Raw genomic sequence first — 25,385 nt, forward strand, 5'->3', positions numbered from 1 at the left:
GCTTTTCCAATAGATGCCACTAGCTGCCAGCACAGGAACACTGCCCCACACCCAACAGCACTTGGCTCCTTGATTCCCTTTAGGTCACTGTGGTTTCCTCTGCTCCTCCTCAAACAGCCCAGAGGGAAAAAAAAGCTCCTGTCAAACACTGAGATACATAATTCTTTTATTCCTTTCAAAATACACAGCCAGTTCTGTAGCATTCATGTTATTTCTGGAACGAGGGACACAGGGCTACCAGTACGAACTCCAAATGCACACCTGCATTTTTTGCAGCAGCCCCAGAAAGACAGCGGCCTGCTCTGCGTGGGTCCGACAGGCTCAGGTTCCCATCTTGAGGCGTTTCTGAGGGTCTTCACAACTTAAGACTGATGCAGAGGAAAGGGCACAGCCAACCTGCCACCCCCCCGCCACAGCACCCAGCACAGTGGGTCTCAACCTGGGCTCTCACCTGGCCTGATGCAGAGGATAGGGCACAGCCAACCAGCATGCTGGTCACGTTGAGGATGGACATTTGCTAAAGGAACCACTCAGCATTTTGGCAACTACCTTGGAGTATTTGTGAGGCCTTCCTCATGCTCTCCGAATACCTCTGCCTAGAAAGTTTTCTAGATAAAGTGAGTACAGAGAAGGGAGGCAGTTATGCCTTTCCCCTGCGTAACAGGGCAGATCCTTTCTTCCTGGCCAACAGCACGTTACCCCAGGAGTATCCATGAGACGCACGGAGAGGAGCTAACACTCAGAAACAGATCAAACCCCAACATTCTAACAGGAGACATCTATTTATTGATATTAATATTAAGCCACTTCCCAGCAGTAACTGCCCCAAGAACAGGACTCAGTTTCTAAAGATAATAAAATAACATCACAAAGCACTGGGAAATTCCTGACGGGGAACTGGCTTTTCTTCTTGGCTGGAGTGACCAGGTGGTTAGCGCTTTTCCTGAGCATGGACTCCTGACCCCCACCAATGTGCACCTCCCTTCCTCTTGACCTTTGGAGGACTCCAGGCCTCGACAGGAAATGGGTGTCCTTCACCAGGCCTGGTCCCACTCCATGTGATCCTCTCAGTTCATGAGCATAAACTTGTCGTGTGTCCCATAGGTGAGGTGCTCACATGGGTGAGTCACAGTCTGATGACAAAACAGCTAGCACCAAAAAGCTGCTTTGCTTCCTTGTCATGAAGTAAACACAATACTTTTTTCTTCTTTTTTTTAAGGAAAGAAAAGTCTTAAAAATATATGGCACTAGAGTGTAAAACTATACAACTGCATCTGGTGAAGTTTGCCTACAGCTTCCAGCCCTGTGGCTGTATGTCCTCCTGGTCAGATGTAGAGCTGGTGGGAGGCCAAGGTGTCCATGAAAGGGCGCACCAGGTTGTCAGTGGAGAAGTAGAAGATGAGCCCGAAGGTGATAGAGATGGGCAGGGCAGGCAGCGCTTTCTTGAACACAGCGAGCAGCAGGAGGGTGAGACACAAACCCTGTAGGACATCAAATGGGTGGGGTAGTGACCCCTAAAGTGTGGACAGGTGAGAGTAGTGCTAGCCTAGCCCCTGGGCTCAGATGTTGAAGACTAGTCAGACAAGAGTGCTGAACACACCACTGTCTTCCCTGATGGTACTACGCCTCTGCCAGGTGCAGAGGGCAGGGGTTCTCACTCCAGACAGGACACCCTGACTATCTGGTAATGGGTGGGCCAGAAAGCGGGCCTCCTGACTCCTGGGGACACTATTCTACCAGGTCCTGTTGCCTCCCCCATTTGGCTACAACACACATGGATGGCAATAGGCCTCCCTGTAGGAGAACTGATGGCCATGACTGAAATGCCAGTGAGGCTCTAAGTGACTGACACCAAAGAGGCCATGTGACCCATCCCTTGGTAGCAAGCATGGAGATGGCTCTTTCTGTCTCTGCCCCAGATGTCCAGGGTGGGGACCCAGGTCCCTGCCCTGTCCTTTGGGACAGCAGGACCCAGTGGCAGGGGAAAACTTGGGATCTGTTATCCCATCCCTGACACATATGCTAGTAGGCAGAAAGAACCTCTTTCACAAACACTAGAGCAATTTTAATCTTGTGCCTGGCCCCTTGGTACTCAAGGTTTTCACCAAGGGGCAGGGCATGGAGCACGCATTGCTCAGAGACTCCACCCCATCTAATCTAAAAGGAAGATGACATGTAGGAGATCACCCCCAGTACATGAATCTGGCCACAAGGATCTCCAGACTATACTGTTGGGACTTGGGGTAATGGGGCCATTCTCAGTCCCAGGAGACTCCTGGGATTCAGAGTTCCATGGTGACCCAGTGGAATGAAGGGGAAATTACACAGCTCTGGAACAGGAGAGGAGTTCTAACCACTATTCCCTGGCTTATTTTGTCCCCTGCCCCTGCTCATAAGGTCCCCTTACTGCTTTTGTCCTTCAGAGGGAAGACAGCAGCTGGAAATTCCCCAGGGAGCAACCCCAGTCTACTCACGATGAGAATAGCAACAAAGCAGGCCAGCGTGGTGTTCCAGTCCCCACTGCCTGTGGCTGCCGCCTTGCCTACCAGCACGCTGTAGAAGATGAAATCTCCCAGGCCGAGCTTCACACCCCCTGTGTGGGGAAGAGAAAGTGGCCCCATTCAGCTCTCAGGAGTTTCAAAAGGAAGAAGGCAGAGCCAGGGAAGTGGAGGGCAGATGACACCAGCTAGGGAAACCCAGCAGCTCTGCCCAGCACAAGCGGACCAGGGGCCAGAGGCAGCAGTGTCCCTGTCCACCCCAGCCCAGCTCACCAGGCTTCTAGCGGCAGTCACACAGACTGGGGTTGGGGTCAGGCTGCCTCAAAAAGTAGCCACCAGGGAGAAAGGGAGAAATTCTGAGGACTTACAACCTGGGTAGAGAAAAGCTGGTCATTCTGAAACTCAGGTGAAACCACTGCTATGCACTTAGTTGAAAAAAAAAAGATCAAATAAAAACACTACCCCAGGCTGCTGTGCAATTTAGTACCAAGTCTGAATGATAGATATTTTTTAGTTAATTAATTCATTACTTTTAAGAACATGTGTCAGAGGTCTTCTGGAGACCTTTCCCCCTTAAAATCAGAGAAACAAGCTACAACCCCCAACCAATGCTCTTGGCCCAGACACCACACAGCCCCCAGGGACACCTGCAGCCCCCATGCCATCTGTCCATCCCTGTCCACTTCTGGCTCCTCCTCAGGGCCCTCTTCTGATGTCCTGGATTTCATATGTAAACATCAATTATCCTGGATTCTGACCTTGCACTCTCCTTGGCTGCCTTTTTGGGCCCACAGTTTTGATAAGATGACTATGCTGATCATTCTAACTCTGGCCCTCAAAGCCTTAAGTCTCCCCACCCCCAAGTATCCACTGGTACGTCTATCTGGATGTCCTACAAACCTTCCCACGAGTCTTGGTGAGGGCCCCACCTTTTCATAGTCCCTCCTCCATGCCTCCTGGCTGGTCCCCAGCCCAGCTGTTAATGTATCCCCATGGTGCTGTGGCCCCATGTTCTCTCAGCCCACTGTCACTGCCTTATGGCTCTTTATCTCCCCTGCACTAGGACAGCATCCCTCGGGTTTCCCCAGTCTGTCAGGAATTTAGCTCTGTTCATTGGATTTTTCTGTTTATAACCCCTGACAGTTCCCGCCATTGCCAGGACAAAACCCAAGGTCTTCCTCAGCCTACCTGAGGTCTACCTAGTGCTCCCTGTTGGCTCTGTAACAGTCATGAAGCTCCCTGAAGGCTTCAGGGCTTTCTTCTGAGCCCCTGCAAATGCTGCTGAAGAATCTGGCCTCTGCTTGATAGATTCTTTGGAAAAAAGAGACTAAGTTCTTGGCATTTCCCAAGTAATAGGAGCCTCTTTATAATTCATGAGCCACTTAGGTCACTCTTGAGTTTATGCTGAAATGACTCAGGATGGGTGCTGGTTACCACAAAGATCAACTATGTGATCAGAGGATTGGAACTTAGGGTGTCACCTCTAGGAAGGGGATGGGAGGTTTAGTTCCATGGGCAAAAATTCACTCAATCATCCCCACATAAAAGAAACTCTGAGAAAAGCTCTAGACACTGAAGTTTGGTGAACACATCCATTATATGCCAGGAGGGTGACACCAGGAAGGGACACAAAAGTGACATCTTCAGGATCCTCCCAGACCTTGACTGTCTAGGTCTTTTCATTTGGTAGGCTCTGATTTGTATCCCTTATAATAATACTACACTTGTAAGTATAGTACTTTCCTGAATTCTCTGATTTATTCTAGTGAGTTCTTGAACTTGAGGGGTCACGGGAAAGCCTGAATTCATAGTCAGTTGGTCACAGGTACAGATGGCCTGCAGATTCCCAAAACTTATGGCTGGTGTTAGAAGGGAAGCCAGTTTTGTCCACCACATGCTTTAACCTGTGGGGTCCATGCTAATTCCTGTGGTCACCTGAGTGGCAGCATACTAGTTAATGCCTGAAGGATCCCACTGCTGGGTCATTACTCCATCCTTCAAGACCCACCTTAGGAGGATCTTTGTCACCAACTTGCCTCTACTGGTCACTGGAGAGTTTCATCCTGACCACTCAACTGTTGGTTGCTCCCCCAGGTGCTTTCCAGGGGCAAAGTCTTTGTCATACTATAGCAGATCCCTATTCCAGCTCTGCCTGGCACACAGCCAGGGTCTGTAGCTGCAAATGGACCAAACAACTGCTTTAATCCCTTGAGAAGACAGCTCCATCACAACGTCTTCAGGCCTGTCTTCCTAACTCTTATACCCAGCCACACGGCCTCTGACTGGGAAAGCTACCACCCCAGCTCTCAGTGGCCCAATGTAGTGGCAGTACTGTTACCTGCTCTGAGCCCAAGTGCCCATACCCACCTGCCTCCACACAAGACATTAGGATGATGTCCTTCCAGTCACCCAAGGATATGCTTCCAGAAGGAGGTATCCATAGGCCACAACCCTCCCTCCTCAATCACGTCAATCTCCCACACAGCTCAAAATCCTCCTGAAGGCTCCCACTGCTCCCAAGATAAAGACCAGAATCCCTGTCTTGATCTTGAAGGCCCTTTGGGCCCCTGCCAGCCTCCCCACTTCATCTGCACTGCTGGCCCCAGTGTCTTATCCTCACTTCCTCTAACTCAACATGCTGCTGTCTGCTTCAGGGCTCTGCTCCCTGGGAGATGCCCCCGTGTTTCCCTCTTCTAGTTACAGCTGTGATTCACCCAAAAGAGCTGAGCTCAGAAGTTACCCTCTGAGGAGACTCTTCATGATACTCAGGAAACCTTCCATTCTCCTGGTACCCCATTGGTCTCCCTCCGTCCTCAGTGGCTTTTATAGTATGATTAGCACCTGTGCCGTGTTAACCCCTGGGATCCACCATAGCAGGGTCTCACCTAACACAGCACAAGTACACAGTGGGCACTTGAAACACATCTGATAAATATACAGTTTAGCCTGCATGGAAAAGGCCCAGGGTTTGGCAATGAGAGAGACTTTGGCTTTGCAGTTTCTCCTTGATTTTCATAAAGATACCTTTGATGAATAAAGGGCTTCTCTCCTCATACCCTCCTCTGCCTAGATTTCAGGGAGCCCCACCTCCACCCTGCCCAGGGATAGAGCAGACCATCTGAACACGGGCACCTTACTTTCCTCCTCTTCTTCCAGCTCCTCCCCTGGGTAGCCAGGCAGGTGGGGTTCAAAGACTTCAGGGTATGAGGGCTCCCCAAAACTGTCATAGGAGTCTTCTTCTGCATGCCCGTCATTGCCATGAGGAGGGGTCAAAGGAGAGAAACAAAAGCCAGTCAGAGGGTTCCCCAGCCCCTGGAAACAAAGCCCCCACCACCAGTACCACAGCTGATCTCAGGGTTTTTGCTTCCTCCGCCCCCAGTCCCAACCATCAGAAGTGAAGCAGAAGTGGCTGAGGTCCAAGATGGGTGGTCCAACCCTCCTTCAATCTCTGAGATGCCTATATCCAGGAGGGCTGGCTTTCAGATGATGTCCCTCTGCCCTCCTGAACTTGTGCATCCTGGAAAGGTCAGGCCAGGTAGAGCTGGGTGCAGATATGGAGTTTCCCCCTATGATGAGAAGCTATCAGTCCCTCACCCACATAACTCACCCATCTCCGGGTCATATGGGAGTTGGAGGGCTCCCTGAGAGGAGGGATCCAGCTTTGCCATGCCCACTGTCCACACCATGGCAGCTGGGGGAAGGAGAAAAGGTCACACCTCAGGCAGTGCTAACTACTTTAGGTGCCTCATATGAGAGGATCATTTGTATTTGTCTCTTTGTCATTTAATTTACTGTGCAGAAAGCCCTCAAGGTTTATCCGTGTTGCATCATGATTTTCCTTCCTTTTGGTCTTAGTAAGAACAATTAGATGGAAAAAAAAAAAAAAAAAGAGGCATCCAAGTTGGAAAAGAAAAAGTTAAATTATCCATGTTTTCAGACAACATGATTTTATATATACAGAAAAACCTACTACTCCATTAAAAAGTTCTAGAACTTATAAACAAATTCAGTATAGTTGCAGGATACAAAAATCAACATCCAAAAAAAGTAGTACTTTTACACACAATAATGAACTTGCTGAAAAAAAATTAAGGAAGCAATCCCATCCACACCAACTACAAAAAAATACTTAGGAATAATTCAACCAAGGAAGTGAAAGATGTCTATAATGAAAACTATAAAACACTGATGAAAGAAATTATAAAGGACACCAAAAAATGGAAAGATATCATATGTTCATGGAGAAGAAAAATCAATATTGTTCAAATGACCACACTGCTCAAAGCAATCTATAAATTCAATACAATTCCCATCAAAATGCCAACAACTTTCTTTACAGGAATAGAAGACAAGAAGCCAGTGTTTTTGCATGGGTGGTATGCACCTGTAGTCCCAGTTACTAGGAAGGCTGAAGCAGGAGGATCACCTGAGCTTATGCATTTGAGACCAGGCTGAGCAACATAGTGAAATATCATCTCACAAAAAAATTTAAAAAAAAAAAAAAAGGTCTGGGATTATGGGTGCACAGCAACACGAGTGGAATCGAACTGTAGGTCATTAATTAAGTGAAATAAGTGAGGAACCGAAAGATAAAATACCAAATGTTCTCACTCATTTGTGGAAACCATCGAGTCACTCTTATAGAAGAATGGAATGGAATGGAGGTCATGTGAAAATGGGAAGAGCAGAGAGAAGAAGGGAAAGAAGTTCAATAAGCAGGCAACAAAACACAGAGTGGAGAGACTGCTTCCAGTTCTTCTTTGGCATAGTAGGGTAAATACAGGTCAACAGGTAACTCCTGCTCTCAGTTCTCTTAGGTACATATCCAGAAGAGGGACTGCTGGAACACATGGGACCAAATGAATTGTGCTCTCTCCCTCTGGCCTGGACACTGTCCCCTGAACTCAACTACTCTGTGTCCACAACTCTGCACTGGGAGATCCAGTGAGTGCCTCACACTTAACATGCACCAAAGTACTCTCAGCACCCCTCCAACTGCCAGTCTGCTCCCTCGTAGAAACTTGTCCATTTTGTTGATCAGCACCAAAGCAGTGACATCATCCTTTACTCTCTTTGGCCTACCACACACCACCTACCTGTCAACAACCCTCACCAACTCTGCTTCCAAAACATCTCCAGAAGCCAATCATAGCTCACTGCCTCTACTGCTGCCCCTACTTCCAAAACCCCATCCTCTCTCTTCTGGGTTGTTATTCAATCTAAGCAGCCTTCAAAACTGGATCCTGCTTCTGCTCTTGGCCCTCAAACACTGTGTTCTCCACCAGCAACCTGTGTGATCCCGTTAAAATATCAAGTCAGGTCAGCCCAAAAGTTTCCAGTAGTTTCACATACCACTTATAAATAAGAGCCAAAGTCTTCACTGTGGCCTTCAGGGGCTAAGGTGATCTGACCCTCCCCTCTTCCCTTCATTATTCCCTCTGCTCCAGCCACTCTGGTTGCTCCTTCAGCACACCTGGCCAGCATCCATCTAGCATCTTTACACTTGCTGCTGTCCCTCTGACCTGGGATGCCAGCCCCCAGACTTCCAGAGTGCCCTTCTTTATCTAAGTCTGGTCTCTGATCAAATGCCAACTGATCACCTCATGCAAAGGAGTATTACCCTATGATCCCCAAATCCTTCATGTCTTACCCTACTTTCTTTTTCTACAGAACATTCATTACCTCCTGACTTATGTTTTTGTCTATTTTGTTCCTGTTCATCTCCCCTCCAGGAACATAAGCACTAATAGAGTAAGGACTTCATCTGTCCACAGGTGACTCCCCAGAGTCCTGGAGCACTCAGCACTAGCACTCTCTCAGTCTTTCCATACATGGTCTCTACTCTCCTTTGAAGGTGCCTGGAACGAGCTTTCATGCCATGCTGATGGCAATTCTCTACTACAAGAGTGGGTCCTCATTCATGCAGAGATTACCTAGTACTGAAGAATTCTATAAACTGTTTCCCAGGGTATCCTGCAGGCACCAGAGCTCCAGAAATTCATGCTTTTACTTAAACAAGCCCACCATTAAAAGACAAGAGGCAGTCAAACCACAGGGATGTAAACTCCATGAGACCCCAGGCCATGTGGTCTTTTACCTGCTGAACCCTTGATGCCTAGTCATAAAGTAGGGACTTCATGAATACTAGGGACACTTGTTTAAAGCACATATAAATACAAATCCCTAAGCCCTGAGGTCAAGGGAGATTCTACGTGCCTTCCCTTCAGAGATGACTAACTTCTGTGAGACATGTTGTTGTCAAGGAAGCCCAGAGAGGAAAAGGAGCTCCTTAATTCCCCCAGATCCCTGCCCTGAAAAGTCCCTCTCCAAGTCTTTCCTCAGGAGCCTGACAGCTGACGGGGTGGCTTCAGGGATCCAAAAGATCATGAGAACGTGGCCTCTAATACCGAGTGATGAATGGGATATAGTCACAGGGCTGACCCAAGCCCCTTCAGAGTTCCTTTTCCTGCTTGGACTTCCCATGCTGCTTCTTGTGTGACAGCAAGATACAGCCCACTGTGGTCTTTGAAGGTGGACAGCTTGCTGGTATCACCAAGGCAGACTCCCCTCCTTTAGTCAGGGAAAATAAGTATTTCTTCTCAACTCTGAAAGCCAAGGTCAAGCGCCCCATCCCTACTTTAGGTTGCCTGTGGATTCTTTGGTCAGGCAGAGGCTTGGGTGCCCACTTACATGAGTATATCAGGGCAGGAAATATGGGTTCATTTCTCTCTTGGGCAGTTTCCACCAGCATCCTCAGTGGCCCTTTGGGACACAGCACAGCCACAAGATCTGGGAAAACAGAGATGTCCTTGTCACATTAAAAAAGTCATTTATTCCCAAGCAGCTGACTCCCAGAGAGAGGAGTCAGCCCTCTATCACCAGGATCCCCAGGGTGGGGCTCCCAGAACGTGCACTGCCGCTGAGCTAGCATCCCGACCTCATCAATTTCTGGTCATATCTGGCATCTGTACTGGCTGGAGCTCAGAGCAGGGCCTAAAGCAGTAAATGCAAATAAGGAAGAACTGTGAGCTTGAGACTCAAAGGACAGGCTTGGAAGTCTCACTTCTCTGAGTCTCAAATTTCTTAGCCTTAAAACAGGAATACCAATACTGACAATAATAATCACACTAATATTAATTAATCAACAGTTAACATTCTGAGTTATTTATAGGCAACATGCCAAGGTAGCTGGCATGTACCTAGGATTATTCTTGGGAAAAAAGAGCTTATCAAGTGCTTACAGTAGCATGCTCAATAAGCATGTCAACAAGAAAGAAAATAAGGTATGTAGTGACTACTGGCTAGAACACCATGTGTGCATGGGACCCCTACATTTTAGAAAGGAGTTTCCCACAAGGCCTCCTCAGGGCAGATATGAGCATTTTGGCACCCGCCATTCTTGTGCAGTAGTAAAGTGGCTTAGCCCTAGGCATCACCCCCTGCCCACTGCCAGGCTCACCTCCACCTACCATACACAGAGATGGCACCCAGGATGACCCATGCAGACCACTCTGGGAGGTACTTGATGAATACCAAGGCCATGAGGGCGCTGATCATGATGAGGTAGGCCTGCTGCAGCACCAGGGGGCCCTTCCAGTGAATGCACACCATGCCTACTGCCCCAAAGTTCCAGACAGTCAGGAAGAGGGTCGGGTAGTCCATAGCCACATTGTAGGTCTTAAGTACTTCTCTGCAGGACAAAGGTTGAACAATGGGGTGGGAAACTCAGTGGAGATGTCACATCCTGCATTGTTCAACATCCTCCATTCCTTAGCCATTAAGTCCCAATCTGGGTTTGACAATCTGGTCTTATTTACTATGTTCCTATATCCCATTTCCACTGGTCCTACAATCAAACACTCCCAAACACTCAAAATAGTTTCTGGAACACTGTGAGGAGTAAAGCAATGTCTCAGCTTGGAATGGTTCACATAAACATTCTTTGGGACCACCTGGAAGATGCTCTGCATGTGGAAAAAGCCCTTGGAAGTGTTCTGTGTGTCCTTGGTGAGGTTAATAAGCCAAATCAAAGGACAATAGGGCAGTTTCCCCCTGCATAAATTAGAAGTACCAGACTTAGTCCAAAATTGGAATGTAAATTGAGGGGTTTCTGTCCCTCTTGGTGGTCACAGAGAGACACTTCCATGATGGTTTTGTTGTAAATCAAGAATCAGAAAGACTTGTGGCCCACTCCGGAGTCCTACTCCCATGACAAGGTCTGTGCAAGAGGGATCTAGAGGCCTGGGCTTTTTGAGGAGCTGACCCTGGGGAGGGCTGGAGCTCAAGAGCCACCCTTCCCTACCAAGGTCCTTCATATCCATTTATGCTGCAGGGGGAAGGGTCCCTAGGGACCCTGCTGCTCACCAGCCACCACTTACCCGAGGTAGATATAAGTGAATAGGAACAGCAACATCAGAGAGGACATGATCAACCAGCCATGGATGAACTAGACAACAGAAACAGAAGGACCATGACAAGGGATCCCAAGCTCCCAGACCACAAGCCCCCAGGCTGCTGGGACTGTTGCTCAGGCTGGGTGTTCTTTTTATATAGGCTACTTCATGAAGGTGTGGAAAGCATCAGGTGGCCATCTTACAGATAAGGAAGCCTTTCTTAAGTCACCCTGCAGGTGTATGAGGGAGATTAGCCTCCTGTAAGTCTGCTGACCCCAGCCGTGAGCTCTCCAGACCTTAGCACTAACTCCCTTAGGAAGTGCATGCTAAATGTCTACTTGCCGGGCACCATTCTAGGCTCTGGAGAGAGAACCAATGAAATGTCCACGAGTGTATTCTAGGGTGAAGGGAATTTGATATCACATAAGAGAATCAACAGGTAGTGAAGAGGATTAAGGGACAAAAAATATCAGCAGGACAAAGTGATAGGAGACTCACTGGGGTGCGATAAAAAAGCTTTGAGTGGTCAGGCAGGCCTCTTAGGGGCTATGTCTGAATAGAGATAACTAAGAAGTCCCCTCCCACCCAAGCGTCTATAAATAGGTCCTCAGAAAGACCTATATTCATCTTCTCCTGGCCCAGCATGGAGAGGTCAAAAATAAGGGTGGGCCTGATCCTAAACCAAATCCTTAGCCAGTGGTGCCATCTCTTACAGTCTCATCTCTGAGGACCAGCTCATCAGTTAGCAGCATGGCACACCAGGACCCCAGCAGAGACCTGGTCTACCTGGGGGAAGTGGCCACCAAGGCCTTGTGGCACACCCAGTCAAAAGAGAACATGCTCGCACTCTATCCCAACCACCAACCGCCCAACTGAGTCACAATCATTGCCGCCTATCACCACATCTCCAAGTATGTTACTGAAAGATGGTTAAGCCACCTCTTCCTAGTCTCTGGGACTGGCCACCTGACACCTACTGGCCATAACAGGGCCAGCATTCCATGTTTCCCATCCTGTTTCTAGCTTGTTTACATGTGTGCTGTACGCTCTCCTCCAAATGAGTAGCCTTCTACCTCTTCCCACCATCACCACGATCATCTCGCTTCAATACTAAAGATCTGCCTCATTTACACAGACATTGTTATTTATCCATAAGTTGTAGCTTAGGGACATTTCCTGATAATCCCTCCCACGGCTTATGCCCATGTCATCCTCCCTGGGACTGCTCAGCTCCCTGCCTGCATCACCTGTCTCATCCCTGCAGACTCTAGTCTTTTGGCTCCTCCTCTCTACCTGCTCCATGAATGGCAGCTGCCTGAATAAGCAGCAATGAGCAAAGCTTGTGTGAAAATAGTATTAAATTAGGTAATGCCTAGCTTAACTTCCTTTCAGTCTTTAGGGTTGCAAAGCCTTCAGCCTGAAACCTGTGTCTAAAAGTTTATGACACAAAATTGGGCCAGGCATGACTCAGCCACTCCCAGGGGCAGCTCAGTGCTGCAGGTGGGTCCAACCCAAACATCTCCCAGAGCAGGAGACCTCAGCATAGCATATGAACATCACTGTCCAAAAGGGAAATGGAAAAATAAAAATAAACCCAGAGGGGAAGTGTTGGGGTGAAGGAAGCCTAAAATAGAACTTCAGGAGGAGAAGCAAAATAAAATTAACTTCTGAATGGTGGAAGTGACACTAGGAACATTACAAAGAGGAACTCAGTGAGTTGAATTAAGTTTTTGTTTCTGTTTTGTTTTTTTGGCAGGACTGGGGATTGAACCCAGGGGAGCTCCACCACTGAGCTCCACCCCCAGAACTTTTTAAAATTTTGACCTAGGGTCTCACTAAGTTGCTGAGGCTGGCTTCAAACTTGTGATTCTCCTGCTTCAGTCTCCCAAACTGCTGGGACTACAGGTATGAATCACTGCACTCATGAGAGTTTAAAAAACAATAGTATTAGGTAATCCTAGGTGGGGGACTGGAGTGGGGTGGGAAAGAATGCCCAAATCAGTCTTTTTCCCAGAGAAAAAGAACTCTGAAGGTGTTTTATTTATTTATATATTTTTTAAGGTTGCTGTGAAGGATGGGGATGTAGCTCAGTATAGAGGACTTCCTATCACATGTAAGGCCCTATGTTCAACTTCTAGCGCCCCTCAAAAATGGTTACTGCAGAACAGGTCCCATTGGGCAGGTGCTATGGAGAGGACAGACAGGAGGAGGGAAAGACAGGCAGAAGGTGTACGGGCCTCACCTTGTAGCAGCGGTACTTGTAGAGCACCACCAAGAAGATGGTCATGACCACGATGACACTGATCATGATGAGGGTGTTCAGCACAGAGTTGAGGAGGCGCTGGCCCACTGAGGGAGTGTCCTCGGTGAATGGAGTGTAGATGCTGGGAAGGCAACAGGCTGGTGTTCTTGGTTCCTGCCTGCTCTGTAACACCCCCAACCCTGAGCGATGCTCAGAGCCACTGTGGGTGCCTGGGCATCCCCATGCTGCTTCAGCACAGCCCTCATGATAGGAGTGCCTCCACCATCATGAGCAGTCCCTGACTGCTGGTCCCTTTGCCAGAATCCTGACCATACACCTGTGGCTTGCGGATTCAAGTCTGGACCCAGTAAGCAGAGTGGGCATGTACTAGACAACCTCATCAAACTATCACTAAGCTACATCCCTGGCTCAAAGGAGCTTCCCTCCCCTCCCACCTCACCCCAGTATAGGGATTGGCGCCCAGGGCACTATACCACTGAGATACATCCCCAACACCTCTCCTTGCCAGCCAAATTAAATCCCTCCTGAAGGTGCTTCTCTTCAGTCAGTTCTGGTCCCTACAAATCCAATGGTGTCTCATATCCACACTTCTCCATCAGCCCCACCCAGACCAGGACTTATCCACAGGGTGTTCCCCCATCCCTGCCCACTGGAGTCCAGGTGCTGCACAAGGTTCATACACTCAGGAGGAACCTTGCTCTTCCCAGCCTAGACTGCCAGAAGCATCTGCTGGGACAATCCTCTCAATGCCTTTCACCTGCTGCTCTGAGTTCCCAACAGGTTAGAATCTTCCCAAGTGGGGACTTTGCTCCCTTTCTTTTGAAAAACTAAAATAGAACCAAATAAGTTTCTAATTAAAAAACTCAGATGTTTAGAGAAGACTCTTAGCAGTGATGGGAACAGAGGTGGGGAGGGAGAGGAGGGAAGATCTCGCTTATGCTGCAACTTCTGCATGTATGTGTGAAGTTTACCACAATCAACAAAGGGCTCTATAAATCTTTCTCTCAAGGATGGAAGCTCAGAAATCTCTCGTCTAACCCCCTCAATTTACATCCAGGGGGACAGAGAGACTTGCTTGGCATTTCGAACACAGAGCTCAGTGCTGTGGCCAGAGCTTGCTTTCTATGTGTATTCACTTGCTTAGTTTTCCAGGTAGCACCTTATTTAAATCCCTTGTACAGAGAAGGAAACTAAGGAAGCATGCCCAGGCAAGTCACTGCCAGGAGGCAGTGGCTGGGGTGTGAACCCAGGCAGCCCTCCGTCCCTACTCCTCACTGTCAATGGCATGCAGCTGCAGGTACAGTGGCCAGGGGGAGCCACAATCCCCCAAACCCATCTCCACTCCGTCGTCATTCTACCCCACACTGCCCAGGGCCCCAACTCACAGCTGTCCATTCTTCTCTGTGTAGAAGCGCACGGACTTGATGGTGGCCACCACGACAATCATGCACAGTGTGACAGGCACAAACAGCATGATCACGTGCTTTGCCCCATATTTGAGGGTCAGCTCTTCCTCCAGGCCTGGTGGCCGTCCAGGGACCCCACTGCAGTCGTAGTGGTCAGGGTCCTCTTCACAGTCCTCCTCGCTATCATGGTTCCTCTACGGGAAACCACATCATGAGGGTCATGGAGTGCCTCCCACCACCCCACCACACCACAGTGAACTATTGATGTAGGGCAGGAATGTTGAAATCAGAATGAGAAACTGAATATTGTTTCCTACGTGTACACAGCAGTTTAAGAGCTGTAATTTAGATGTGTAAGTGTTGCATTTGGGGAATGTAAGAAAGGTGTGGGAGGACAATAGTAAAGAAAATATGGAACTGGACAAATCAGCACAAATAAAGGGAAGGAGGCTACCACTGAAGAGCATAGTCTCTGGCCCACAACTCAACAGCTAATGAATCTGGAACACATCAAAAGATACATTCCCTACTGAAGTACAGGGACTTAGGATGCCCCTCAATTCTGTTCACATGGTCATACTGACCAGGGAGGAGATAGGCCAGGTGGTAGGAGGAAAAGAGAGCAAACATTTTCAGTTGATAAATCACTAATTAGAATAAGGAGCGCATAGGGGGACTCTCCTCAATTATGAAAAAGACACTGGGAATTGGCAAATTACTCTGAACATTTTGCCCCACAAAATCAAGAAGTAAACTTGTAGCTCTGAATTAGAGCTAAATGAGTGTCAAGCCTCTGGAACAGCTGGACTCCATGCAGGTGGGAGAGTTCAAATGAGTGAGCAGCACGGGGGGAAGGATGCTTGTCAGACATACTGGAAGGAACTGGTTGGCAAGATTTAGTGTTTTGGAATTGTGGCAATTAAGGGTCATTAGCTGCCTTGTTAATTAGGTTAACAGCAAAAGAACAAGTCAAATGAAACCAAAATCAGAAAAGTTCAGTTGCTTCATGTTGGTTCTTTGCAGAGTTCCAATCTAGTTGTTTATCTGAGGAAGGAAAGGAGAGTTGTCGAAGGACAGGAACAGAAACAAGTAAAATGCACAAAACTCCAGGAGATAAAAGAAGAAAATAGCAAGAAAAGGCTGAGCAGTGACCTTGAGCTGGTGAGATTTCATTCAGAACTCATGACAACAGGCTCTGCTCATGGAGAATGTGGAGAAATGAGCTCAAATATCAGCAAAGGGGCTTAAAGCTGGCTGGAAGAATAAGGTCCACAAAGAAAGGTTGTTAACTACAATAATAAATGAGCAAAACAGAGAATGGGATTTAGGCAGAATCAGATGTTGTTTTGCCGGATGAAAGGAAGATGGCACAGCTAAGTGACTCTCCCAAGTCTATTCCAGTCCTGCCCCGGAGGCTGCAGGTAAGATGACAGTATAGCCCAATTACCCCCAATTACAGAGTCAATGGTAATGCAGGCAGATTCATCTCATGGATATAACGTCTGGCCACCCACCTAATCAAATAAATAAGTTTCCCTCCTAGCAGTTTCTACTCCTGCCTTTGAAAAACTCTCATGTTACCATGGAAACAGTGACCTGAACTAGAAAGGTAAATCTAAGGGGGCAGGGATAGAGTGCAGCACCCAGTCCATTGCACAGCTGATTTTAGACTGTGAATGTGGACAGCTACTTAGAAAGCCCTCAAAGATGCAAGATTCACCATGGCAGACAACCCATTCCCTTGGCCAATTCTCATGTTTACTTTTTCTTCCCTCCAGTTGGGGAATGTCTGTTTTTCAATCATGTTAGCTTTCTGTCACTGCAACACACATCTAAAATAAATTAACTTATAAGAGAAAAGGTTCATTTGGGCTCACGGTTTTGGAGGTTCCACTCATGATTAATTAACCCTATTCCTTTGGGCCTGAAGTAAGGTAGCACATACAGCAGAAGCACAGAGCAGAGTAAAATGGACCACCTCATGGTCAGGCCATGAAAGAGAGGAGAGAAAGAGGCTGGGGTCCCACTACTCCCTTTAAGAGCACACCCCAGGTACCTGAAGACCTCCAACTAGGTTCCACATCCTAAAGGTCCCAGCACCTCCCAGTACCATACGGGGGACCAAGTCTTTAACACACCAGGCTTTGGGGGAACATTTCAAATCCAAACTACAGCCATCCATGAAGTTTAGGAACCCCATGCTGTTTTAAGACCTCCAACTCCTAGTGGAACCTACCCGCTGGGCAGTGTTCTCTCCATCCTCCAACCCCTGTCTGCCCTCCTGGCAGGAGCGTGGTGTAGGACTCTCAGCTGACATCAGGGATGTTCGCTCATCGCACACTTCTTCGTCACTGTCAGAGGCCATGAATGTGAGCATGACCCTGCTCCTCAGGAAGCACCTGGAAAAGGAGTACAGAGATCCTGTATTACTTTCCTGTGAGGCAAAGGCAGCAGAGGGCTGAGGTGGTAGCTGGAACAGCTTAAAGATCTGGATAGAGGTCCTCCCCATCATGAGATCTGTATGTTAAATGACTGCTATAGAACAGGAGCCCTCAAGGGCTGCCTGAGGCGCTGCTGCCATGGGTGGGACCGCCTGAGGAGACTTGTACTCCAGGGGGGCAAAAGGCCTAACCAGAAGAGTCAGGGTCACACTAAACTGCTGGCACACTCATTCACTCAATCAACAAACATCTGTGGAACACCAGATTGTGTTGGGCTCTGGGGGATATAAGGATGAGTAAGAGATACTTTTGTCTTATAAACAAAAATCATCCAGTGTGACAAATGGTATCATCCAGGTGTTGGTCAAAAGGTAACACAAAGCAGGACCTAAATCTCAAAGACTAAGGAGTGTTTTCTAGAGAAGATAGAAATTTGCTGGAGACAAGATTTTCCAGGTGGGGCAGAGGACATGAAGGGCAGAAGGCAGATCAGGTTGTGGAGGTGTGGAAGGTCTCCTATGCCATGTGGAGGCAGCCTCTGTTTCCTCAAGGACAGATCTGATCTGTGTCTACAAATGTCAGTCTGGCCAGTGACTGCAAAGGGAAGAGGATAGTCCAGAAGATGAGGAGGTGATCTGATTTGGGGATTTGACAATGGGGATAAAATAAAGGATGGGACCTAGATGATTGTCACACCTGGCTAAGATGGGAAAGATAGGAGAAGCAAGGTTCAGGGGAAGGACTGAATGTGTTTCAGAAATCCATGGAGTGTCTGTGGGTTAAAAAGGGGAGGCCACTGAGGGGCCATCTGGGTCTGGGGGTTTTTGGGTGGAAGAATCGTGAGCTGAGCAGTGGCAGCTGCAGCCATGGGAGTAAGTGCACTCACACTAGCAAATGTGTGGGTGGAAGTGCCACTAAGGTTGGGACCCCAAGGAGTACCAAGGCCAAAGAGACCACCAAGGAGGGAAGCCTGCCCCAGGACTACTGTGTAGTTCCAAATGGGGTTCCAACTCAGCAAAACTCTGAGGAAGTCAGTGCAAAGTCAAATCCACACACAAGGTTTCAGGTCTGGGAAGCGCATAGAGCAACCTGTGGTGGACATAACTGTCCCCACAACATCCTGGACAGGAATATCTGTTGAGCCATTAATAAACTCTCAGAGACTTGGGGCTTAGCTTCTGCTGCTGGGAAGGATGGCCTAGCCTGTTCTCTGCTGAAAGCTCATCTCCAGGCAAGTCACCCTGGAATTCATGGGATTTTCAGATGAATCAGGCAGCGTCCTTCCCTGAGACAGACAGGTTTATTTCTCTAGCAGGGCTGTGACTGCAACTTTTTCTTTTTTTTTTTTTTTTCCTTCAAAGATAGCCACTGTGGGGCTGGGGCTGTATCTCAGTGGCAGAGTGCTTGCATAGCACGTGTGAAAACTGGGTTAGATCCTTACCAAAAAAAAAAAGATAGCCACTGTGGCCTGGAGTATTCCCACAGGAACTTCAACTCCTTCCCAGTTACAGACATGAAGCATGACCTGCTTCACCTTCCTGACTCAGGCCTACTGCAAAGGCTCCCCCATTGACCTCATGTGGATTTCAAAGTCAATAAGCCCCCCCAATCCCCTGTCTCAGAACATCAGAACATCTCATTCAGGGTCTATCAGACAAATAGGAGTAAAAACAGAAGCAAGAAAAATGTCCTGGGAGGGAGGTAATAAGGTCCATGGCCACTGAGTTAAGAAGAGAGAATCTGTCAGTCATTAGCACTGGAGAGCTCTGGTTTCATGGAGTAAGAGAAACAGGAAGTGGGCCTTACAGGTTAGGAATATTTTGCCTGGCTGAGATGGAAGGAGGTGGTCATTCTGGAAAGTGGAAAACTACTTGAGTGAATGTGTAAGATGGGGACTTACCTATCCTGATAAAAGCGAGTACCTGATAGAGTAGACCATCCCAGGGAGGGGCTCTCACTCTTTCACTTGGAATTCCCAAAGACTAGTCTTAGCCCAAGGCCATAGGAGGGTATTCCTGACTCCGAACCATGGCTGGGAACCAGTGTGAGGGGCCACAGCTTCACAGCCCCAACTCACCATGAAACTTGGAAAAATTTTTCACTTTAGTTGCTTCATCTATGGAAATGAGAGAAACTATCAGGTGGGTTCTAGAAGAAACTTTAAGGTTGTCCTCTTGTCTGTGCGGTTAGCCTCTCAAGATACACCCTAAATAAACACCTACTTAGACGTGGAAGTTCCCCTTACACCTTCCCATCCAGGACTGGTGAATTCTCTTAATCAAAGAGGGCTCAGGGCTGGAACTACAGCTCAGTGGTAGAAAACTTGCTGGCATGTACAAGGTCCTGGGGTTCCATCCCCAGCACTGCAAATTTAAAAAAGGGAGGGGGCACCTAAAACAAACAACTGGTTGCATTTCCTCCAGCTAAATTATAACATTCCATAAGGAATAGTGCCTTAGATGGGAGATGGCACTAGTGGTTCTTTTCATCCATTGTTAGCATGTCATTTCTGTTTTGTCTGGGGGCATGAATTAATAAATTACAATATCCCTTCTTGTCTTCTTCCCATGCCTGTGGGGTGCCGGTGATTCATCTTCACAGTGAATGGAGGAGATCTTGTATCTCAAACATCATAGTCAACCCTTGAGGATGAGTCAAGTTTGCCCTTCAGACTCCTAAGGGTCACAATGTTCAGAGGTTGCCTCTTCTCCTAGACTTGGAGGTAATACACGAGAGGAATGGAAAGATGCTTCTGTGAAGGACAAAGGGATCTAACAGAAGAGTGGGTACAGAAAGGCTGGGAACCCATGACCAAACAGGATTAAGTCTTTCCAATTTCCATTTCTCCATCCAGCTGCCAAAAGCTAAGACATTTCCTGGAAAGCATTTTTGCCTCAGTTTCCCTGATGTCTGTGAAGGATGAATTGGAGAGAGTAAGCTTAACGAAAGGCTATGCCCCTTCCATGTGACACTGCACTGAACAGAGACGAACACTGTCCTCACCATCCACGTGTGCTGACCAGCATATAGGTCTGCTCTTATAGGGACCTGATAGCTCTTCAGGAAGAAACATTTAAAAACCAGAAAATAAGCTTTTTAGTCCACAAAGAAATTCATACATATGGTCTCCTCACCAGAAACTGCTCTTCAAGCAGACTCCTTCCTTCATTTTATTAGTTTTTAAAACTCCCCTGAAGTCCCACCCCGCTGCCCCTGAAAATATGCCAAAAAAAAGTGGAGGACCCAAGCTCCAGACAGGCATGGCTGGAGGGGTTTGCTATTAAGAAGTGATCAGGGAAAAGCTGGGTTTGGCTGGTAAAGTATGGGCACAATGTGATTGCAACTCTCCTAGTCTGCTGGGGGTGAGGGTGACAGGTGGGAGGCACATCTCTTGAGTTCCAAGCACCTGAGAGTCCAACAAAGCATTTAAGAATTGCTGCCCAATGGGCTGGGGATATAGCTCAGTTGGTAGAGTGCTTGCCTCGCATGCACAAGGCCCTGGGTTCAATCCTCAGCACCGAAAAAAAAAAAGAAATGCTGTCCATTAAGATCACTATTTCTCAAAGGTGGTCCAGCCTACTGAGGGGGCAGTGGTGGTACCTTAGTAGGCACTAAATGCAAGAACCCCAGGTGTTAGGTGCTATTGCTCTCCCCCATTTTGTGGACAAGGAAACAGAGGTTTAAAAAGTAACTGCACTGATAGAACCCAGGGCCTTGTGCTTGCAAGGCAAGCACTCTACCAATTGAGCTATATCCTGTTCTTTTTGCAGTACTAAGAGTTGAACCTAGGGCCTTGGGCAAACTAGACAAGTGCTCTATCACTGAGTCACACACCCAATTTGGGCTAGAGATACAGATTAGCAGTAGAATGCTTGCCAGGCATGTGTGAGGCCCTGGGTTCCATTCCCAGCACCACAAAAAAATAAAAAGTGACTGATTCAGGTTACCCTTGGATCCAGGTATTCTGTTCCCTGGTTCTTCAACACTATTGCTAGGCTGTATATTAAAAATGAAGGAGGTCAGATCTAAGGAGGCACAACTGGCTGCCTGGGCCCCGGACGACGGGGTACGCTTCCTGCAGAGTTGTCCCAGCTGCTTGCTGAGCCCCAGGACCAACCACCCAGTCGGCTCATGCCCTTCGCTCCTGGCGTCGTCTATGCCAGTCGCCTGAATTGCTGGTGTGCGGCAACACCAGATTGGATCTGGGCAACAGTGGACCAGGGCCAGGGCCCCTCTGACATTCCCTGCTGGAGGATTCAGAAGCTATCTCCTTAATGCCCTCCGCTTTGTGTTTTCTCGTGGTCGGAGGCTTGACTTCTGAGGAAAGTACCAAGAAACTGATAATGTTTCCTTGAATTTTCTTCTTCAATGTCTCTCAGACTGAAAATCTTCAGAGAGATGCTGGCATATTTTGGTGTTCCCATAGACCAGGTTCTGCTGATTTGGGAAAATAAAGACTATGGATCAGCTTAGAGTATTGTTTGTATTTTTGGGAAAATGCTTCCTTTAGAACCTTGTTGAAGACCTGCTTTCGAGGTGATCCCACACTTTAACTCTGTAGAGTCTGATAATTGTGGATCTATGGTTCCATCTTTTGCTGATATTTTGTGTGTGGTAAATGAGGAAGAAGAGAGTTTTCTCAGATTTCGAACTAGTACATGGAAAAATGAAAAGGAAAAAATTGAATTTTTCCATCCTTTACAACTAGTTTCAGATCCATTGTTATCAGCTCAAAGACACAACAAAGCAGTGAAAAATGATCTGCCTGTAAGTGAAGTTGCCATTAAGAAAATAGCTGCCCTTGATGTGCTTACTTTTTTTCGCTCTCAGATTGCAGCAATTGTGGAAATGCAGGAACTAAGAAATAGAACAAATTCTGGCTCCTTTGACTTGAACAACGAGCCCAGTGGTGTGAGATAAATGCCATCACTGGGGACAGCTGAACTGAGTGTGGAACCAGATCAGTTTCCAATTGCAGTGCTTTCTCCTCCTCTTCCACTGCTGCTTCCTCCTGTTTTCTTCTCTTTAGCCTTCAAGTTTTCCTCCTATACAACCAGGATGTACTAATATTTGTGACTCAGATAATCCAACAGCTAAAATAAAAAAGCAGCACCCTGATGCTATTAAGACCAGTTATAGTCATCATTCAAAAAGCCAGAGAAATACAGATGTTCCAAATATGTTGGATGTTCTAAAGGATATGAATAAGGTCAAGCTTTGTGCTATTGAACAGTCACCTGGTGATAGACCCATTCATAAGAGGAAAAGATGAAGTTCACATTGGGATACAGTTTCCTTAATATCACATGCATTTAAACAGAAATTTGCATTCCAAGAAGATGACTCCTTTGACAAAGAAAACAAACCTCGGGAGTCTTCTCCATTTTTTAGTACAGAAACTTCAAGGTTCGGACATCACATTTCACAGTCAGGACAGTGATCTGAGGGAAAAACTGATGATGCACAAAAGCTGTTGGCCAAAGTATCAGCAACAAAAACTATGTCTACACTTGGAAGGAAAGATGCAGAAATATGGCAGTATGTCTTTCACTGCCTTTCAAAGGATCACATCCTCTGACAAGTAATGCTGAATGAAGCTTGTATCCTGGGATGTTTCAGGGTCCAGGTCTGAGGCAGACTCCTAAGAACACCTGTCTGGTTTTGGAAGATTCTGAAGTTAACTGGCTACTGAAGAGTTAGGTGTATGGAGTTTTTCCCCTGTATGTTAACATTATTGAAAGCGGAATATATGCTTCAACAATTATCCTAAGCAATTCTGACTTCCCAGTTTAAGAGCCTGTGAATCTTTCAAAAATTGGTAGTGATCTGGTTTACGTGGCCTTCAGTAACTTGGAGATTTTTAAAGAAGATAAAATTATAATTTATTTCATTAAGAAACTCATAGTTTTAGTCATAGGGTTGAGCTTTTTAAAACTTCTTCCTGAGAAAAATTAGTCTTGGACACAGATTTTGTTTAAATGATACAAGTAGAAGTATTTAAAGAATCTTCTTGACATGTTTTGCCTGCACTTGCTATGTAAATATGTATGCCTGACATCTGTTTCCTCCATACCTTATTATATTTATACATTGTTCTTTTGCAAATAGCTTGTACAATAAATGTGTCTTTTGAACATGAAAAAAAAAAAATGCAGATTCTAGCCAGGCATGGTGACACAAGCCTATAATTCCAGCAGTTTGGGAGGCTTAGGCAGAAGGATCACAAGTTCAAAGCCCAGTCTCAGCAACTTAGGGTACCCCTAAGCAAGTTGGCAAGACTCTGTCTCAAAATTTAAAAATATTAAAAAAGGGCTGGGGATGTGGCTCAGTGGCTAAGTGCCCCCTGGGTTCAATCTCTGGCATCCTTCACCTGAAAAAATACAAATCCTGGAGCTCCACCTTAATGTCTGGGGATCTGCATTTTGATTTTGAGATGGTTCCTGAGCATCTGTGCCCAGTAGACAGTCTCTAGGCTGTACTGGCTGTTTAGTCACCAGGCTGGGCCCCGGCTCAGTAAGGCAAGTACACCTCCTCACTCACAACCTCCATGTCCCCACTGTTCAGCACTATTGCACTGCTGGATGAGGGAGTAAAAGAATGAGCAGCCCTTTCTACTAAACGTGGAGGGCCTGGTCAGAAAACAACTGGGGAGACAAAGGAGTGAAAGATAATCAGACTAGCGAAGTGCTCACATTGAAAAATGTCCCCCAAAAATGCCTATTGTGGAAAAACTGGGTGTCAAACACTGCTGGAACATTTTGAACTGACCTTACTGTAAGCAGAAAAAAAATCAAAAGCTATGAAGATATTCATATCTTGAGATCCTGAAATGTTACTTCTTAGAAAACAGCAAGATTTACACAAAAAAATGGGTGTTGCAGTTATTTAAGTAAATGAGATATCTGACCCTGTACTGAGATACAGTCGGCCTTCCTATCTGCAACTTCACTTTCTGTGGTTTCAGTTAACCATGATCAACTGTGATCCAAAAAATTACATGGAAAATTCCAGAAATAAGCAATTCCTATGTTTTAAATAAATCTTATTATAGTATATTGTTATGATTATTTTATATTATTAATCTCTGTGCCTAATTTATAAATTAAACTTTATCATAGATGTGTATGTATAGGGAAAAGCACAGTATATGGAGGATTTGGTACTATCTGAGGTTCCAGGCATATTTTTGAGGTCTTGTGATGTATCCTCCACAGGTAAGGAGGACAGTAGCATATCCATCTTATAGGGACTATTACAGAACCATTAAAAATCTTACTTCAAATAATATTTAGTAACATAAAAAAGCAATATGTTAAATTTAACAGAATGTAAAATAATAATTTTACAAAACTGCACATAACCATCTGAATTTTCTTTTTAAATATGTATGTATGAAAGAATGGCAAGAAATATTACAAAATGTTAATGATGGTTATCTTTGGATTGGTGGGATTGTGGGTGATTTTAATTTTGTATTTTCCTGCATTTCTCAAAGTTTTTAAAATAAAGATGGATGGTATCTGCAGTTTTTTAAAACTATTCATTTTCTAAAAGGAAGTACCAAGCAAGCATCAACACAGGTTTTCCTCCACTCCTGCCCATTTCTGAATCCCTTCCATGGACTGGATGACATTTTCTCCCCAGCACCCCTGATTTACCTGATTACTGAAGGAAAACACAACGGCTGGGATATTTTCCTTTTGCTTCTATTTTGAAAAGAGTCTGCTTTGCAAGGTTCCTAAGTCTGCATTGAAGCTTGATGGCGCTGAAATCCTTGGAGGGAAAAATCACCACCCCACTGTGTACAGATAAACAACCTCTTGCTGGATGTGTGTCCACATCAGAGTGACGCAAAGAACTCCCGCTGGAGCCTGACTCACAGCCAGGTGGGGGTGGGGCTGGGCAATTCTCCAATGCTGATGTCAAATCCTATCTGCGATAGCAACCAGCTCTCCTGTCTCCCACCTCCTGTTCCCTGTGGGTACAACTAAGGGTACAGGGACTGATGGGGATAGAACAAAGCACCATGGCTGAAGGCTGCCTTGAATTAGGAAGCAACAACACTCAAAAAAGCCACTTCTCACTTCCACTGAACAGCTGAATGGGATCAAAATGCTGATGAGCCAAACCCAGGGAGTATGACCCAGAGAAGTTTCCCAGCCCGCTGGTGTCAGCAGTTCCTGCAATTATAATGGAAACCCAGTGACCCAATTTCCTTTTTTTTTTTTTTTCCATTTCAAAGAAAAGCAAAGGTTTGACTTTACATTCAAAGCATATGGGCTCAGGTAGGAAATAAAATGCCATAGCAAGCCCCAGTGTCTCATGAAAAATTAAGAGTCCAGAAGTAAACTGGGAGCTACTACTCTTGTCACAAATACTTGGGC

At 46.6% G+C, this 25,385-nt stretch overlaps 1 protein-coding gene and 1 pseudogene across 6 annotated transcripts in view; one reads left to right on the plus strand and one right to left on the minus strand.

Moving 5' to 3' along the window:
- Positions 1 to 766: 766 nt before the first annotated feature.
- Psen2 (presenilin 2) overlaps positions 767 to 25,385 on the minus strand; it is a 29,812-nt gene continuing 5,193 nt past the window's right edge. For 2 of the 6 annotated variants that reach the window (XM_047521136.1, XM_047521139.1), the window contains 10 exons: positions 16,797 to 16,959; positions 14,540 to 14,754; positions 13,134 to 13,275; positions 10,877 to 10,944; positions 9,968 to 10,188; positions 9,189 to 9,287; positions 6,106 to 6,189; positions 5,636 to 5,737; positions 2,475 to 2,593; positions 767 to 1,481 (listed from right to left, as the gene is read on the minus strand). In XM_047521136.1, the coding sequence (XP_047377092.1) occupies positions 1,326 to 1,481; positions 2,475 to 2,593; positions 5,636 to 5,737; positions 6,106 to 6,189; positions 9,189 to 9,287; positions 9,968 to 10,188; positions 10,877 to 10,944; positions 13,134 to 13,275; positions 14,540 to 14,754; positions 16,797 to 16,937 (1,347 nt within the window). In that variant the 5' untranslated portion in view covers positions 16,938 to 16,959 and the 3' untranslated portion in view covers positions 767 to 1,325. Of the gene's footprint in view, positions 1,482 to 2,474; positions 2,594 to 2,771; positions 2,870 to 3,686; positions 3,810 to 5,630; positions 5,738 to 6,105; positions 6,190 to 9,188; positions 9,288 to 9,967; positions 10,189 to 10,876; positions 10,945 to 13,133; positions 13,276 to 14,539; positions 14,755 to 16,796; positions 16,960 to 24,659; positions 24,811 to 25,385 lie in introns of those variants that run through there. The other 4 variants (XM_047521138.1, XR_007104417.1, XR_007104418.1 and 1 more) reach the window with 4 other exon arrangements.
- On the plus strand, positions 21,352 to 22,441 carry LOC124961368 (mitochondrial fission regulator 2-like; annotated as a pseudogene).

Source organism: Sciurus carolinensis, chromosome 12, assembly GCF_902686445.1.
Source record: "Sciurus carolinensis chromosome 12, mSciCar1.2, whole genome shotgun sequence".
NCBI classification, from domain to species: Eukaryota; Metazoa; Chordata; class Mammalia; order Rodentia; family Sciuridae; genus Sciurus; species Sciurus carolinensis.